The sequence below is a fragment of the Polypterus senegalus genome, chromosome 1 (assembly GCF_016835505.1).
Source record: "Polypterus senegalus isolate Bchr_013 chromosome 1, ASM1683550v1, whole genome shotgun sequence".
Lineage (NCBI taxonomy): Eukaryota > Metazoa > Chordata > Cladistia > Polypteriformes > Polypteridae > Polypterus > Polypterus senegalus.
In genome coordinates this window covers 182,933,014-182,952,838 of record NC_053154.1, presented here as the reverse complement: position 1 = coordinate 182,952,838, position 19,825 = coordinate 182,933,014, and the positions used below count along the sequence as shown (strand labels likewise).

The 19,825-nt window shown below is 38.5% G+C and overlaps 1 protein-coding gene across 1 annotated transcript in view; it reads left to right on the top strand.

Annotated features, from left to right (window-relative positions):
- Window positions 1–17,182, top strand: part of LOC120536010 (cleavage and polyadenylation specificity factor subunit 7-like) — a 140,509-nt gene extending 123,327 nt beyond the window's left edge. The window contains exons 6-7 of the mRNA XM_039764295.1: window positions 14,607–14,773; window positions 16,631–17,182. Of these exons, the coding sequence (XP_039620229.1) occupies window positions 14,607–14,772 (166 nt within the window). The 3' untranslated portion in view covers window position 14,773; window positions 16,631–17,182. The remainder of the gene's footprint in view (window positions 1–14,606; window positions 14,774–16,630) is intronic.
- The last annotated feature ends 2,643 nt before the right edge of the window (window positions 17,183–19,825 follow it).

The following is a 19,825-nucleotide window of genomic DNA, read 5'->3' as shown; positions in this document are numbered from 1 at the left end:
AGATCGGGATATATATATACATATATATATACCCGCGTATCACAGCGAGAAGTAGTGTGTTAAAAAGCTAGAAAAGAAAAGGGAACATTTTAAAAATAACGTAACATGACTGTCAATATACAGTATTTGTTTTGTGAGTGTTACTGAGTGTTGCTGTCATCAATGATTTGATTATCATTATTTCTTTCAATCAGGTTTGTATTTGTAGGATGTATTGTGTTCAAGTTACATTCCGTGTTTGTCAATCGCTGTAAAGATGACAGGTTTCATTCATCGATTCGTTTCTTACTGCATCAATAAACAGCTCGTCTTCTTCTTTATCTGAGACCTGACACACTGCATGCACGGGTTTTTTACACTGTCTTCCTTTAGCGGGACATTGACTTTTTCCACCGTGTGCTTTGTTTCCACAGTAGCAGCATTTATGAATATGCTTGTATGTATCAGACGCTTCATATTTTTGCTGCCTTTTCAATTGTGTAATTCGGTTTTGTTCAGCTCTTTGGAACTGTTGCTTTTATCTGTGCACTGCGCCAGTTCACGTGAGCCACTCGTGTACATGCATCGAAGGTTCCCAGCTGTGCTGGTGCCATCTCGCTATGTCCATGGCTGTATTTAATGTTACCTTAGTCCTGGCACTTAAAACTTCTCTCGCAGTTTCGCTGAGTTTGTGTCAAACACCACCCTGACCATCTCATCTTCCTCTCCATAAGCACAGTCCTTCACCCGTGAATATTTAGTGGCAGTTTGCTATTGGATTGCCGCTGACGGACGGCCTTATATGGGCAGGCACTAAATTACAAACGCCAGCGGCAGCCTGTCTATGAACTTAATTTAAAGTGTAGGTTTACATCGTGCTTTGTTTCCAAGTAGCAGAACTCATGAATATGGTTGTATATGTCACTCGCTCGCTTCTTATTGTTTCGCTGCCTTCTCAATTATATAATGCATGTTTTCTTAGCGCTTTTGAGGTCTTCCTGGTTTTCTATGTACTGCGTGATTACGGGAGGCGTGATGATGTCACACGAAACTCCGCCCACGGCGTTGAAGCACATCTCCATTACAGTAAATGGAGAAAAACTGCTTCCAGTTATGACCATTACGCGTAGAATTTCGATATAAAACCTGCCCAACTTTTGTAAGGAAGCTGTAAGGAATGAACCTGCCAAATTTCAGCCTTCCACCCACACGGGAAGTTGGAGAATTAGTGATGAGTCAGTGAGTGAGTCAGTGAGTGAGTGAGGGCTTTGCCTTTTATTAGTATAGATATATATATATATATATATATATATATATATATATATATATATGTGTATGTATATATATATATATATATGTGTATGTATATATATATATATATGTGTATATATATATATATATGTATGTGTATATATATATATATATATATGTATATATATATATATATATGTATGTATATGTATATATATGTATATGTATATATATATATATATATATATATATATATATATGTATATATGTATATATATATATATATGTATATTTATATATATATATATATATGTATGTGTGTGTATATATCTTCATCATTACATTTCACCTGTTGCCGTTTTTTTTGGACTTTACTGTGTGTGTTTTGTTGGTGCTTTGTTGTATTCAGCATATAATCGCCGTAAGGGGAACAGGGGTGGTATCATTGTTTTCATTACATTCTTTATTTGCAGTTTGTTTTTTTTTTTCTTTTTTTTTGTCTCTGTTTGTGAGTGTGAGCGGGTCAAGTCAAGACTGGGTGCATCAATGGAATACCATAAAAATAAATAAATCACCGTCTTCTTGATGATGTGAATCTTAGCGGCACCGGACCAGTGCAGCATTATTCATTTCTTCTTGCTGCTGATTGACTGCTGCCCTGTGATGCGTCTCCAGCTGAGTGTTCTCGTGTTTTCCATTTAGTTCTTCTTATTCCTTAAACCGCTTCAACCGGCTATAGTGGTTCCTCGTTGCCATTTGCCAGCACGTAGGAGTCCAGTATTTTCGTCAGCTTACATTCATTGAACGCCGCAACCGGATATAGTCGGTTCCCAGTGCAATTTACCAGCACACCAGAGCTGATCAGTTTGTGCTGTACATTCGTTGAGCAGCCAGCTCATGACCACTGCCGGCCCCTGCAGCACTGCAGCCTCACTGTCTCTGGTATTGAGCTGCTGTACTAAACTAGCCTGCCAGCATCAGCATTTACCTCTTTGTGCTTGCGTGCCGCCAGTTCAAGCGCAGTTGGCTAGGTGATTTACTGAATTTCATCAATGGTGTCAGTTGCACCTTGTACATATTGTTCCAGTAATTTTTTAAATATATTTTACAGTTCATTGCCAGTGTGTAAAAGATCAGTGTTGCAGTAATTGTGATGCTCATTGCATGGAAAAAAATGTGTTCCATTAATATTTCACATTTTCTTTGTGAATTATGATGTTTACTTAAAAAAAGTGCAGCAAAAAAGTATTTGGCGTCCAGGGATGCATTAACCCCCAAGTATGTGGCAGTTTTAAGGTTTAAAGCCCCAATATGCCGTCGAAACACCCTGCACCTTCTAAGGCTTCTGGCAATGAAAACACGCTTGCATGAATTACAGTACATATAGCGGTAACATCGGTATTTTACATTCTAGCACTGTGGGAGACATACAAGTACAGTACTGTACAGTATACGGGTTTACCTTTACATTATTATTTTTAGGTAATGTATTAAGCTGAGGATGAAATTAAAGTGTTTTGGGGGCATATTTAGGGTTTAAATTATAAAAATAGGCTTTTTTTTTAACCACATCAATAATTCGCATTTTTTCACAATTCATGGGTGCTCTAGGGACGTAAGCTTTGTGAATTTCAAGGGTGTACTGTATATCTGCATATTTATATTTGTATGTCTCTTTGCGTCACAGATTTCAATGCTGTGGTAAAATACATGTTATCACCTTTAGTTTGTTTGGTTGATGGTTCAAAAGAATAACAGATCCTAGTGGATCCTTTTTCTGAAGTTCTCTCATACTTGGCTCTGAACCTTGTACCTTTCTCACTAACAGCTTGAATACTTGTCTTCATTCACCTGTGTCTGCTCCTTCCTCCCCCGCCTGTCCCTGATTGTATAATGTCATCAGTGAGCTAAATCACCTGCTTGTCAGCAGTTCTCGTTCTGTACTCTTGTCCTCTTGCATTTTACTTGTTCCATTCCTAACCAAAATGAATACTATGAGTAGTATTTACTAAACTGAAAAACCCTTTTAAAACTTTTTAACCCATTTACCCTGGCTCATGCTGTTGCCACAAAATTCGAACCAAACTATCTGTGTGTCTCAATGGAAGTCAAACTTCATGAGCCCAATCTTCTGCTACCCTTTTTTGTAAGCCTGTGCCCTCTGAAGCCTTGGATTTCTGTTTTTGGAGTGGAACCTGACATGATCTTTTGCTGTTGTACAATACAATTTATTTTTGTATAGCCCAAAATCACACAAGAAGTGCTGCAATATGCTTTGACAGGCCCTGCCTTTTAACAGCCCCCCAGCCTTGACTCTCTAAAAGGACAAGGAAAAGGTCCAGATAAACCCCCCTAAAAAAAACCCTTGCTGGGAAAAATAAAGTGGAAGAAACCTTGGGAAAGGCAGTTCAAACAGAGACCCCTCCAGGTAGTTTGGGCATGCAGTGGGTGTCAAAAAAGGGGGATAAATACAATACACAAAACAGAACACAAGTAATCAATACAATGCATTTAGAAGTATTACAAGTACAGTGGAACCGAAGCAATTTCCCTTGTATGTAAATACAATTAATCTGTTCCAGACCGTACGAACTGTATGTAAATATATGTAAAGATTAAGCATAAATATAGTTAATTACACCGTAGAATATACAGTGTAATAGTAAACTAATGTAAAAACATTGAATAACACTGACACAAAACACCCAGGCTCCCTACTCAGCTACACGAGCAGGCTCGCTCGCACTGTCTCTCTCTCTGTAGCACAAACTGTCAGCCCCCTCCCCTTTGTTAGCGGCACGTGCTCGCTCAGCACACACCCACTCCCCAAATGTCAGCAGCACACCCTGTCTCTCTCTCTCTCTCTGAGCTCGCTCGCTTGCTCGCGCACTCTCTCTGAACAGAGGGGAACATTAGAACAAATCCTTAAAAACTTTAATTTAAAAACCAACCACAAGCAACCAAAAAAGTAACAAGATCACGCTATTTTAGCCCTACAGCCCGATCGCTGTAAACACTTTTTTTAAACGGAGTGTTAAGCACAGCGGAAAAAAGCGAACATTTGAAAAAAGAGAAAAAAAGTAACATTGCAACAGTTCACGCTACGAACTGAAAATTTAACTTTTGAAAAATTCGTAATACAAAAACCACCAGGAAAACTAACCTTGCATGAGTTGAGTTCTGGCATGAAGTATTTTCCTTCAGGTGTTTTTTCTCTCTTGTGATTTCTTGGGTTTCTGGTGTTTTTAGCTGTTTAGCTGGTGGGAGCGAAAGCCTCATGCAGCCATTCCAAAAAGAAAGTTTTTGTGACCCAACCCTTCATGTTTGCCCTCCACATTACTGCCAGTCTGGCTTTGTTTACATTGTGCTGCTTGAAAGCACGAGGGTTCTCAAATCGGTAAATGAGTAAACTGGTAAACAGTTTTTCCACCTCTTCCAGCACTTGAAGCCTCTGCCTGGTTAACGCTGTAACTCCTTTTGCAATATCAGCTGCTTTAATAGATTCTTTCTGCTTTAGAATAGTCAAAATCGTAGATTTTGACTTCTTGTACTCCGCGGCAAGGTCAGTAACACGAACGCCACGCTCAAACTTTTCAATAATTTCTTTCTTTACTTTGATTTCAGTTTTCTTCAAAACTTTCTTCTCACCACTCTTCACTTGCTTAGAAGCCATAGTTAACTGCAAAAGAACACGAAATACTGTAGAGCACAAAGAGAGTGCAGGTAAGGCATGCACGTCTGACTGAGAACAATGAACAGGGAGCGGCTCTTTCTCTCTCAGCTGTAACCCCCCCGCAGGCAGTATGTGCACGCGAGCCATCCCCTAACTCCACTCTCGGCACAGGCAGGCAAACGTGTGCAGCAATCTCCCCCTCCCCAGCAGGCACGTGGCTTGCTCGCTCTCTCTCTCTCTCTCTCTCTCTGCAGCAGGCAGGCAGGCTGACCAAGAACAATGCAACACGCGCGCACAAACCGAAAGGGAAACTGGCTTGTTCATATACCGAGTGTGTGGTTGTGAACCAAGGCAAAAGTTTGGCGAACTTTTTGGTCGTGAATCGAGACGTTCGTGAACCGAGGTTCCACTGTACAGAGCAGAATTCAACAGTAGATGATATCACATAATATGATTTAGATTTGTTCAAAGGCCTGTGTTCTTCAAGGTTTGACTTGTTGTACGTTCTGAGGTGCTTATCTGCTCACCAAAGTTGTGCAGAATGGTCATCTGAGTTAATGTCAGCTTGAACCAGTCTGATTCTGCTACACTGACCTCTCTCATAAAGAAGACATTTCTGTCCATTGAACTGCTACTCAGGTTTTTTATTTTGCTCTTCATTATGAGTAAATTCTAGAGATTGTTGTTCTTTAAAATCCCAGTTGATGAGCAGTTACAAAAATACTTGAACCAGCCCATCTAGCACTAACCATCAAGCCACAGTCAAAATCAATGAAATCATATTTTTTGTCCATTCTAGAGTTTGATGAGAACATTATTTGAAGCTTCTGACCAGTATCTGCATGATTTTATGCATGAGCTGCTGCCACGTGATTGGCTGATTAGCTGGTGTACAGGTATCCCCAATAATTTGCTCAGTAAATAGATTTATCTTCATACATTTGCACATAATTTGTATAATTTAGAATTGATAAGGTACTGGATTGTTTAAATTGAATATCTCCCAGACTCCCGCTGATCATGAGATGGACACTTGTTTCTTGAATTAGAAAAATGCAAAGATAAATGGAGAAGAATAGGGAAGAGAAGAAGCTATGACAGTGGTCTGGAAAAGAAGATGAGTGACTGTCACTAATAAATTTCAATAACAAACTGCAGCAATCATAGGTGAAAATTACACTGACTGCAGACTCAGATCAAGAATATAAAGGTTTTTTTTTATTAAATGGATCAGAAGATCAAATATAGTCAATGAACAAGCCAAAATCTGAAACAAATGTGCATCCAATCAGTCATTGAGTTTAAATTACCAACAAACAAATCAAAATATGAACAACATGAGCAGAATTCTAATGCCAGGAAGTTAATTGTCACCAGATGAATTGCACAATAAAACAGGAACTATCCATAAACTCAGATTAGAACATGACCACTTTTGCCAGCCTTTAAACTTATTAACAAAGTCAGTTGTTGCAACCTCCACGATCATATCCCCAGCAACCAAGAACTGCATCTCGGCCATGTAACACATAAAGTGGTGTCTGTTTGCAAAGCAAGATGGTGTGGTGGCATAAAGGTATAAAAGTTTTTACTTTCTAACCATATAAAACACAGACTTTTGCAGTTTTACTAGATAAACTTTGATCTTGATAACAAAAACAATCTTAGTTACTGTATAAAAACTTGCTCCTACTTGAAGTAGGCTGTGCAGCATCCATTTTGGCAGATGTGAAGAGTATGGGTAAATGTAGAAATCCAGGAAAAAATTATGAACTTTGAGTGTAACATTAAGTATATGAATGACATTAGGTATACCACGTAAAAGTATCCCATAGTATCAGCTGTGGGAAAAATGAATATACTGTATGCAAAGTTTACCTTTTTGAAGCTTCTGGAATTGCTTAGTGCGTCCGTAATTAATGCTCAATTTGTTACAGGGAGATTTTCAAACTGATGTAATTTTTACTAGAAAAATAATAATTACATATTGATTTTAATTCATTACCCCATGAAAGAGTGGACCAATTTTGTTGACATGTGGCACACGTATTTTACGAGGAAATTTGTTGAGACAGTTTCATTAAGATACTTCAAAGTGTTGAAATTTCAAAATATCCCTTTGAAAAGCATTGGTGAGTCTGCAGCCTCATGTATCTAAAAACAGAGAAACATTCTTTGCAACATCAACTGTAAATTAGTTTACTATTTCAATTTTACTTTGACAGAGCTTGCAACAAACTTGTACATTTTGTGTATGTTCCTGTTTTTCACCTCTGATAGCCAGTATGACTGTAAACAGATCCCCAATACATTTAAACACCAGAAGATTGGATGCATGGGAAGGAAGTTACTTTCTGTCAATAGCTGCTTGTGCTGGTGACAATCCTGCATCTGCAAGTTCAACAATTTCCAGCCAAATAAATCATTCACTATTCCTCCTTTGTCCTCCTAAAGAGTTCTCTGTTCTCCATTTAAGTGAGGTAGTGGACTTTCATTTAAACTAGACCTGGGAACTGCTTCCAATCACCTGTCCATGTTGTCAGAAGCACTACCGGGTCTAATGAAAGCTAGGGCAGTTTGGCAGTTTCTGGACTCCAAATCCCAGGCCACACTGCACCTGTCTTAAAGTGTTCCAGCCTTGTGGAACACTGCCATCCGTCGTGTTGGGGATTGAACTGCTCCCAGTTAGCCCATTTACCTGCTCCTTCCATTATGGCCTTCTGGTTGGGAATGAATCCATCCTTTATCCTGGCTAGGATGCCTATCCTTTTTCTCTGACACCCACAGTGGTAACCACACTCGATAGAAGCTGATGCAATACAACATGTTTGCAGTGGCTTATAGAAAGTCAACTATGCATACAACAGTACTCTGCTGTTAGTCTAGTTGAAGCCAAAGTCAAATGAACATGGATGCTCTGCTGTGGGATTGCACCATCATTGACAATGGACTGTAGTGAGGTGTTACCAAAGGGAGTTGACTAAGTATGAAAGTGAATATGACATTATTAAACAAAAGGTTTATGAATGAGATGAAAGGTTTAAAGTGGGAAGAACAAGTGTAACTACCAAACCTCAATCTGATCGACTTTCAACATCGCACACACAAGCCCACATCAAAACAGCAAATGCCTTCACCAGAGAAGACTGATGTATTACATTGTCTTATGTTGCTTTACATTTGGATATCAACTATGGATCTGCATATGTCATAGTGTATGGTGACCTGGGGTACCTTAAAGTTTGTACAAGATGGGTACCTGAACAACTTGTTAATTTCCACAACCAACAGCATGTGGAGGTTGCGACCCAATTCCTGAAATATTATGAATATATGAATGTTTTGGAGTGGATTGTCACCAAAGATGGGACATTAGTCCTTCACCGTGAGACAGAAAGCAAGAGGCAAAGTATGCAGTGAAAACACCAGTCTTCTTCAGTAAAAAAAAAAAAAAAGACATTCAAATGACAGCACTCCATCAAGAAAATCATGACCAACACCTTTTGAGACATGAAGGATCCTATTCTGATACATTTTCATGGACACAATCAGTGTAACATATTGTGCTTTGTATAGAAAAAAAAAACGAGATTTTTTTTCACAGCAAAACAAGACTAATGCTGTAAAAACAGTCTTGCTGTTCATTGACTACACATTATAATGATTCACTATTTCTATACCTGCTTTCCATCTTAGTCCAAAGCAGCTAACAATTTTACTTTGAGATTTTAACTGTCCTCTGGGTACTTCTTTCAAAAATGTAACCTATTTTTAGGCTGTTTTAAAATGCATGGCACTGTAAAGTACTGTTAATGTACAGTACTGTTAAATGTAAAATTTAATGTAGTCAGCAAACATATGTAATTACAGTTGATTATGGTGATTATTTTTAATATCACTTGTTGTTACAAAAATATTTAAAATACAAAATTGACTGTCAAATCAGTTGTGCCATGCATATATTTCTAATGAGTTTAAGTTACTAGTAAGGTAAGTAGTATGGAAGATGTAAAATTACCAAAATGTTTTAAATAATCAAGTAATCATGAAAAATGCTTTGGAAATTAAAAAAAAAAAATAAAAAAATAGCAGCACCCAAATACACCCAATCACATGCACGTTACTGAAAAAATGTGATTTCAGCATAGCCTTGTCGACAAGCTGCAGGTCAGTTCTATAAATCAGATTTACTCAACTGAGTCAAATCTTGTGTTGTAAAAAAGTAAGTATTGACCATCCCAGGTAAAATGTGTTTTGGAGCTGTTTCTCGCTTGTCCTCCTTATAATTTGAACTTATAAAAGGATACTGCCAGTGTGGAAACACTAACCATATTTATAACATAGACGCAGAAGCAACCATGATGTTACAGTCAAGGAGTGAGCAAACAAAGTAGAAAGAAAGCATACTTTTGTGAAACTAAGATACTGGAGTGGGCACAATAAGAAGTGAGAACTTTCTTGGATTCAGGGCATCATATAGTGAGTGCAATACACAGTATTTATCATACAGTATATAACAGCTGTTTGTGAGCACTTGCTGCTTTATACATTACAAGTACTAATCACATTAGGCCCTGCCCACATAGGCGTTCAAATCTTGGTTAAATAAATGCACTGTTTGTGACCTAGGTGTTTAAGTTGTGCTTTGTAGTGGCATATAATTGACTTCAGTATGACATTACATTTGTGTTTGTTTGCCTCTGTTAAATGGCAACCTGCAGCCCAGGTTGTAGTTTTGTGTGTTTACCTGTGGGAGCAGTTATCAGGCAGTTCAGAGTGTTTTTAAAAGGTGGGGCTTGAGGTTTATCCTTCATTGGATTCATGAAATATGGATCAGTTGGTTTTATTAGACCTGAACCCTGAACTCCTTGTGCTAATAATCCTCCTAATGCCAAGAGAAGGCAGAGAAAACATTGCAGCGTGTGAAGAGTGGAAATGAAATGAGGCTTTTAAATGATCGATGTGCAGCGCAAAAAGAAGAAAACGCAGCTCGCAAGCAGCAGCAGAATGACACCAGCTGATCCGACCGCATCTCCTTAGTCTGCATTCAGCACCCCCTTCATAATGCAAACAGCAGAATACAACCCGCAAGAAAGAGATTTAACCACACCTGGGGCTGGAAATAAAAGAGAAGATGGCAAAGCCCCCTTGTGTGTGTGTGTGTGTGTGTGTATATATATATATATATATATATATATATATATATATATATACACACATACAGTGGTGTGAAAAACTATTTGCCCCCTTCCTGATTTCTTATTCTTTTGCATGTTTGTCACACAAAATGTTTCAGATCATCAAACACATTTAACCATTAGTCAAATATAACACAAGTAAACACAAAATGCAGTTTTAAATGATGGTTTTATTATTTAGGGAGAAAAAATCCAAACCTACATGGCCCTGTGTGAAAAGTAATTGCCCCTGAACCTAATAACTGGTTGGGCCACCCTTAGCAGCAATAACTGCAATCAAGCGCTTTGATAACTTGCAATGAGTCTTTACAGCTCTGGAGGAATTTTGGCCCACTCATCTTTGCAGAATTGTTGTAATTCAGCTTTATTTGAGGGTTTTCGAGCACGAACCTCCTTTTTAAAGTCATGCCATAGCATCTCAATTGGATTCAGGTCAGGACTTTGACTAGGCCACTCCAAAGTCTTCATTTTGTTTTTCTTCAGCCATTCAGAGGTGGATTTGCTGGTGTGTTTTGGGTCATTGTCCTGTTGCAGCACCCAAGATCGCTTCAGCTTGAGTTGACGAACAGATGGCCGGACATTCCCCTTCAGGATTTTTTGGTAGACAGTAGAATTCATGGTTCTGTCTATCACAGCAAGCCTTCCAGGTCCTGAAGCAGCAAAACAACCCCAGACCATCACACTACCACCACCATATTTTACTTTGGTATGATGTTCTTTTCTGAAATGCTGTGTTCCTTTTACGCCAGATGTAACGGGACATTTGCCTTCCAAAAAGTTCAACTTTTGTCTCATCAGTCCACAAGGTGTTTTCCCCAAAGTCTTGGCAATCATTGAGATGTTTCTTAGCAAAATTGAGACGAGCCCTAATGTTCTTTTTGCTTAACAGTGGTTTGCGCCTTGGAAATCTGCCATGCAGGCCGCTTTTGCCCAGTCTCTTTCTTATGGTGGAGTTGTGAACACTGACCTTAATTGAGGCAAGTGAGGCCTGCAGTTCTTTAGACGTTGTCCTGGGGTCTTTGTGACCTCTCGGATGAGTCGTCTCTGCGCTCTTGGGGTAATTTTGGTCGGCCGCCACTCCTGGGAAGGTTCACCACTGTTCCATGTTTTTGCCATTTGTGGATAATGGCTCTCACTGTGGTTCGCTGGAGTCCCAAAGCTTTAGAAATGGCTTTATAACCTTTACTAGACTGATAGATCTCAATTACTTCTGTTCTCATTTGTTCCTGAATTTCTTTGGATCTTGGCATGATGTCTAGCTTTTGAGTTGCTTTTGGTCTACTTCTCTGTGTCAGGCAGCTCCTATTTAAGTGATTTCTTGATTGAAACAGGTGTGGCAGTAATCAGGCCTGGGGGTGGCTACGGAAATTGAACTCAGGTGTGATACACCACAGTTAGGTTATTTTTTAACAAGGGGACAATTACTTTTTCACACAGGGCCATGTAGGTTTGGATTTTTTTTCTCCCAAAATAATAAAAGCCATCATTTAAAAACTGCATTTTGTGTTTACTTGTGTTATATTTGACTAATGGTTAAATGTGTTTGATGATCAGAAACATTTTGTGTGACAAACATGCAAAAGAATAAGAAATCAGGAAGGGGGCAAATAGTTTTTCACACCACTGTATATATATATAAAATTTTCAAACAAATCTTGAAACCATTGACATTCAGGGCTTGCATGATATCAACATTAGATTTCACCCTCTTCTGTGGATCTTTGCAAGGTCCAAATTCCATGATCTTAAAAAAAAAAAAAGTTATTCACCTTTATAAACACTCAGCCTGCAGCAAGGAACCCACGAGAACATGCATTTCTGCTGCTCATTCACAGATGATAATTGCATGTTCAATGCTCGATTCTTTACATATCATAGAACAGGAGCACTAATAAAAGACCAACAAATGACGGTTTCTTGGACACCCCAAATTGGTGCTCCTGTTCTAGAGGTACTGTACACTCCAATCAATCAATCAATCAATATTTATTTATATAGCACATATTCATACAAAAAAATGTAGCACAAAGTGCTTTACAAAATGAATAGAAAAATAGAGGACACAATAAAAAATAAAAATAGGTCAACATTAATTAACATAGAATAAGTAAGGTCCGATGGCCAGGGTGGACAGAAAAAAAAAAAAAAAAAAACTCCAAAGGCTGGAGAAAAAAAATTAAAAAAAAAAATAAAATCTGTAGGGGCCATTGTCCATGTGAATTTCCAGTGTACAGCAGAATACTTCAAAAATGAGCAGAAAATTAAATATGCCTATTTTGAGTTGCTGTAATTTGACACTAATTTTATAATCCTGTTTAAACACTTACATGCGTCAGAGACAAAGTATAAAATGCTTATCAGATTTCATGGACTTTAACATCCGTAGCACTGACCTAAATTAGAAACATTATACAGTGGAACCTCGGTTCACGACCATAATTCGTTCCAGAACTTTGGTCATAAACCGAGTTGGTCGTGAACCGAAGCAGTTTCCCCCATAGGATTGTATGTAAATACAATTAATCCGTTCCAGACCGTACAAACTGTATGTAAATATGTAAAAATATGTAAAGATTAAGCACAAATATAGTTAATTACACCATTGAATCCACAGTGTAATAGTAAACTAATGTAAAAACATTGAATAACACTGACACAAAACACCCAGGCTCCCTGATCAGCTACACGAGCTTGCTCGCTCGCGCACTCTCTCTCTCTCTCTGTAGCACACACACCACCAAAGCCCCTCCCTCCCTACCTCAGCTACAGGAGCAGGCTGGCTCACGCGCTCTCTCTCTCTGTGTAGCGCGTGCGCACACACACACACACACACACACACCCCATCCCTTCCCTGTCAGCTGCCTGTGCTCTCTCTGCACTTGCTCGCTTGCGCTCTCTAATCTCTCTGTAGCACGTGATCGCGCAGCATTTTTTTTAAAATGAGTTCTAAGCACAGCAGAAAAAAAAGGAACAACAAATCCGAAGCGCTTGAAAAAACTAACTCACAAGCAAACAAAAAAGTAAGATTGCAGGAGATCACGCAATGAAGTCCTCCATGTAAACAATTTTTTTAATGAGTTTTAAGCACAAGGAAAAAAGCGAACATTTGAAAAAAGAGAAATGTAACATCGCACCTAATCGTGCTATGAAAAACTGCATCTGTAAACACTTTCATGAGTTTTAAGCACAAGGAAGAAAGGGAACATTTGAAAAAAGAGAAAAATAACATTGCAACAAATCGCATTATGAACTAAAAAATTTAACTTTTGAAAAATCCATAATACAAAAACCACCAAGAAAACTAACCTTGCATGAAACGAGTTCTGGCATGAAGTGTTTTCCTTCAGGTGTTTTCTCTCTTGTGATTTCTTGGGTTTCTGGTGCTTTTAGCTGTTTAGCTGGTGGGAGTGAAAGCCTCATGCAGCCATTCCAAAAACAAACTCCTTGTGACCCAATCCTTCGTGTTTGCCCTCCACATTACTGCCAGTCTGGCTTTGTTTACATTGTGCTGCTTGAAAGCACGAGGGTTCTCAAATTGGTAAATAAGTAAACTGGTAAACAGTTTTTCCACCTCTTGTAATTTCTTTATTTACTTCGATTTCAATTTTCTTCAAAACTTACTTCTGACCACTCTCCACTTGCTTAGAAGCCATAGATAACTGCAAAAGCACACGAAATACTGTAGAGCACAAAGAGAGTGCACCTCTTATTGAAAAACAATGAACAAGGAGCGCTTTGCTTAATTGAAAAAGCATGGCAGCTCTCTTTCTCTCTCAGGCTGCCTGTGGTGGGGGTTGTGGTTCACTTGCACTACAGCCTACAGATAGGCAGGCAAACACGTGCAGCAGTATCCTCCTCCAAGCATGCACGTGCTTGCTCGCTCTTGCTCTCTCTCTATCTCAGCTCAGGAGGCAAGGGAAACTGGCTTGTTCAGCAAAGACACGGCAATCTCCTCCCCTCCCCAGCAGGCACGTGCTCGCTCGCTCTTGCTCTCTCTCTCTCTTTCTCTCTTTCTCTCTCAGCTCAGCTCAGACAGGCAAGGGAAACTGGCTTGTTCGTATACCGAGTGTGTGGTTGTGAACCGAGGCAAAAGTTTGGCGAGCTTTTTGGTCGTGAACCGGGACGTTCGTGAACCGAGGTTTCACTGTACCAAATATGAGAATGCATGATTTGTAAAGTGTTTTATTTATTTTAAATTAGAAGGAATTAATTTAATAAAGGATTTTAGCTCTGAATTTGGATTAATTAGTTTGACATAAAATCCATTATAAATGCATTTGCTATGTCACATATTGCTATGAATTTTTAATATCAAACATACTGTAGCAAATGTTACACTGTAAATCTAAGGAGATACTAAAGAAGTATGAATTTTTTTCTAAAAAGAGTTTAAGAAAACCTTACCGGTCTTTCAGAGAAGATTCTTGAATTGATTATTTAGAGAAAGAAATCAATTTGTAGTAATAGTTATTGTGATATTTGATTTTTTTTTTTTTTAATGTAAGGAAACACCGCAGGTCACAGGCAAAATCTTACAGTAACACCCTGAATGGATCTCGTCGACATCAAGATCGCTCTCACAGTGATGATCATAATGAGGAGAATTATCTTGGTAGGAGCCGTGATAGAGCCCGACAACGAGACCAGAGGGACAGAGATCGTCAGCGTTAAGGTATCGCCTTTCAAAAGAATATGAACACATTTTTGTTTTAGTTAAAGCTATTCAGTAAGAGGTTTGGCACAATTTATTTAAAAATGGTGTAAAGTAACTGACAATCAAACAATTTTGACATTTACACTCACCTATAGGATTATTAGGAACACCTTTTCAATTGCTCATTAATGCAATTATCTAATCAACCAATCACATGGCAGTTGCTTCAATACATTTAGGGGTGTGGTCCTAGTCAAGACAATCTCCTGAACTCCAAACTGAATGTCAGAATGGGAAAGAAAGGTGATTTAAGCAATTTTGAGCGTGGCGTGGTTGTTGGTGCCAGATGATTCATAATCTGCTCAGTTACTGGGATTTTCACGCACAACCATTTCTAGGGTTTACAAAGAATGGTGTGAAAAGGGAAAAACATCCAGTATGCAGCAGTCCTGTGGGCGAAAATGCCTTGTTGATGCTAGAGGTCAGAGGAGAATGGGCCGACTGATTCAAGCTGATAGAAGAGCAACTTTGACTGAAATAACCACTCGTTACAACCGAGGTATGCAGCAAAGCATTTGTGAAGCCACAACACGCACAACCTTAAGGCGGATGGGCTACAACAGCAGAAGACCCCACCGGGTACCACTCATCTCCACTACAAATAGGAAAAAGAGGCTACAATTTGCACAAGCTCACCAAAATTGGACAATTGAAGACTGGAAAAATGTTGCCTGGTCTGATGAGTCTCGATTTCTGTTGAGACATTCAAATGGTAGAGTCAGAATTTGGCGCAAACAGAATGAGAACATGGATCCATCATGCCTTGTTACCACTGTGCAGGCTGGTGGTGGTGGTGTAATGGTGTGGGGGATGTTTTCTTGGCACACTTTAGGACCCTTAGTGCCAACTGGGCCTCGTTTAAATGCCACGGGCTACCTGAGCATTGTTTCTGACCATATCCATCCCTTCATGACCACCATGTACCCATCCTCTGATGGCTACTTCCAGCAGGATAATGCACCATGTCACAAAGCTCGAATCATTTCAAATTGGTTTCATGAACATGACAATGAGTTCACTGTACTAAAATGGCCCCCACAGTCACCAGATCTCAACCCAATAGAGCATCTTTGGGATGTGGTGGAACGGGAGCTTCGTGCCCTGGATGTGCATCCCACAAATCTCCATCAACTGCAAGATGCTATCCTATCAATATGGGCCAATATTTCTAAAGAATGCTTTCAGCACCTTGTTGAATCAATGCCACTTAGAATTAAGGCAGTTCTGAAGGCGAAAAGGGGTCAAACACCGTATTAGTATGGTGTTCCTAATAATCCTTTAGGTGAGTGTATATGATGAAGTCTTTTTTTTTTTTTTTATTTGAACAGAAGCCAGTTTGTAGAAAACATTAACAGCATTTATATAGAATATACAATTTACAGGTAAATTTTAGTAGTACAGAAAGAAATGTTTGGCGACTAGTTACTCATAGATACTACTTTTTAGTCCTAACATCTTCTATACATTTAAGTATGAAAACCTTAATTTTCACTGTAACTGGAATACTGTGTATGATTCTGAAGACAATGGTCTTGATTGCATTTATTATATATTATTATAAAGTCCTTTGACTTTATTGTTAACGTTTCTTTAGTTAATATAACAGCTTGACAGTTAAAAAATTTGGCTTTTATTAGATGTGTTTGCCATGCATTTACATTTTTTTTTTTTTTATACTTCATTTAATATGTGTTATGCGTAATCCTGCAAGTTAGGGGGTTTTAATAGCCCATTCTAAATCTGTAACCCTTCACTGCAAAAAAGTATCATAAACAACTTGTCTTTCATACTTAATGCATTTTTTTTCTCTTATAGGATAAATTCAACACTTTCCTGATTACACCTGATCATCTTTATGTCTGATGTGTGCCAACAGAGGCATGTGGCATAAAGATTCACAACATGCTGATGTTGTATATAGTTTGTTCATCAAGGATCCTTAGAACAACTGTGAAAGGAGCTCAGTTTACTTACATCTCAGTGTGTCATTGTGTTTTTCTTGAAGATTCCAGTCAAATTTGTACTGATAATCCGTTGTTGTTTGGACTAGGAAGTAGTTTTTCGGTTACTTTTTTTTTTTTTGTTTTGTTATTAAAGTGGCCACTGCAGGAATTAATTTAGGTAATATATCTGCTCCCACTGCCCAAGCTAATCTGTAAGCTGAAGCGCTTTCCTTTGCTGCCTCTGGCTAAGTACTGGTTAAGTACTGCCTGAGGTATAGCACATTATCAATGTTAGTGTTTTATTTTCTCTTTTTTATTCGTTTGCATTTGCATGTTTATTAGCATCTTGGAATGTTTGTGGAATTTGTTCATATTCACAAGGTTCAGGTTAAGAAAGTCAATGAAAACTTAATCATTTAAAGAAGTTTCCATCTTTCTAAGTTTTTTTTTTTTTTTTTTAACCATTTCAATGTTCCAAGTTTAAAAGAGAAAAAAGTATTTTTTAACTTTAGCTGTGATCTCTGTTTGAAAAATGAAACACAACCTAAAAAAGTAATACAACCTACTTTTGTGGTGTCAAAAATAACTTTTGTATAATACAGTAAAAACCTCTGTTTAGGAAAATTTTTACAATTTTGCATGTGTGTACAATTCATAAAAATTCTGCACTATCACTTGGAGACATTTCTCAAATATTTTTTATATTTCAGAAAACTTATATTTGCAGAGTAAGGATATTTCTTTCTATTTTTTTTCTTTTTCAGTGGAAATGTCCATTGTTACATAAATATATATATATTTTTAAATGTTGCTGTCTATCTGTATATAAGTATATGTATATACAGAACACATACACACACACACACACACACATATATATATATATATATATATATATATATATATATATATATATATAGTATTTGGAGAAAACGTGGATGCAAGAGATGTCAAGTCCTTATTCTCCCCTAAGCCCCCATTTTCCATTTCTTTCGTTTTCAAAAACAACACATGATTGGGGTACAAACTTCAAATAACACCTACGAAACAGGCAACTTCCCACATGTTCTTCTCTATGAAAATTCCGTATTAGAATTTTTTGTTGTTTGTTAGGAAGTTATAAATGAATAACCTATTACTTTGGAAGCAAAGTATAAGTGTTAAATGAAGGCATCATACCCAAAATTATTTTTCAGTCTGTTTAACAACACAGTCTAAGCATCAGATATTGTTTTGTATGAAAGTGGATTTTACTTCTGATACCCTCTGAGTCACCATCCAGAGACCTTTAAGGTTGAAGGTTGAAAAACTTGATGTACAGTGCATCCAGAAAGTATTCACAGCGCATCACTTTTTCCACATTTTATGTTACAGCCTTATTCCAAAATTGATTAAATTCATTTTTTTCCTCAGAATTCTACACAGCACCCCATCATGACAATGTGAAAAAAGTTTACTTGAGGTTTTTGCAAATTTATTAAAAATAAAAAAACTGAAAAATCCCATGTACATAAGAATTCACAGCCTTTGCTCAATACTTTGTCGATGCACCTTTGGCAGCAATTACAGCCTCAAGTCTTTTTGAATATGATGCCACAAGCTTGGCACACCTATCCTTGGCCAGTTTCGCCCCTTCCTCTTTGCTGCACTTCTCAAGCTCCATCAGGTTGGATGGGAAGCATCGGTGCACAGCCATTTTAAGATCTCTCCAGAGATGTTCAATCGGATTCAAGTCTGGGCTCTGGCTGGGCCACTCAAGGACATTCACAGAGTTCTCCTGAAGCCACTGCTTTGATATCTTGGCTGTGTGCTTAGGGTCGTTGTCCTGCTGAAAGGTGAACCGTCGCCCCAGTCTGAGGTCAAGAGCGCTCTGGAGAAGGTTTTTATTCAGGAAGTCTCTGTACATTGCTGCAGTCATCTTTCCTTTTATCCTGACTAGTCTCCCAGTTCCTGCCGCCGAAAAACATTCCCACAGCATGATGCTGCCACCACCATGCTTCACTGTAGGGATGGTATTGGCCTGGTGATGAGCGGTGCCTGATTTCCTCCAAACATGATGCCTGGCATTCACACCAGAGAGTTCAATCTTTGTCTCATCAGACCAGAAAATTTTGTTTCTCATGGTCTGAGAGTACTTGAGGTGCCTTTTGGCAAACTCCAGGCAGGCTGCCATGTGCCTTTTACTAAGGAGTGGCTTCCGTCTGGCCACTCTACCATACAGGCCTGATTGGTGGATTGCTGCAGAGATGGTTGTCCTTCTGGAAGGTTCTCCACAGAGGACCTCTCAAGCTCTGACAGAGTGACCATCTGGTTGTTGGTCACCTGACTAAGGCCCTTCTCTCCTGATCGCTCACTTTAGGTGGCCGGCAAGCTCTAGGAAGAGACCTGGTGGTTTTGAACTTCTTCCACTTATGGATGATAGAGGCCACTGTGCTTATTGGGACCTTCAAAGCAGCAGACATTTTTCTGTAACCTTCCCCAGATTTGTGCCTCCAGACACTCCTGTCTCGGAGGTCTACAGACAATTCCTTTGACTTCATGCTTGGTTTGTGCTCTGACATGAACTGTCAACTGTGGGACCTTATATAGACAGGTGTGTGCCTTTCCAAATCATGTCCAATCAACTGAATTTACCACAGGTGGACTCCAATTAAGCTGCAGAAACATCTCATGGATGATCAGGGGAAACAGGATGCACCTGAGCTCAATTTTGAGCTTCATGGCAAAGGCTGTGAATACTTATGTGCATGTGATTTCTCAATTTTTTATTATTTTTTTTTAATTTGTAAAAATCTCAAGTAAACTTTTTTCACGTTGTCATTATAGGGTGTTGTGTGTAGATTTCTGAGGTAAAAAATGAATTTAAACCATTTTGGAATAAGGCTGTAACATAACAAAATGTGGAAAAAGTGATGCACTGTGAATACTTTCCGGATGCACTGTAGATGGACGAATTCCAGGACCATAGCATCTACAGTATATTGTAAGGATATGCTCTCTGTGTATGTCTAAACATTCTTTAGAAAACACTTTTTCATAGTATGCTCTAATCATAACTTAAGAGACT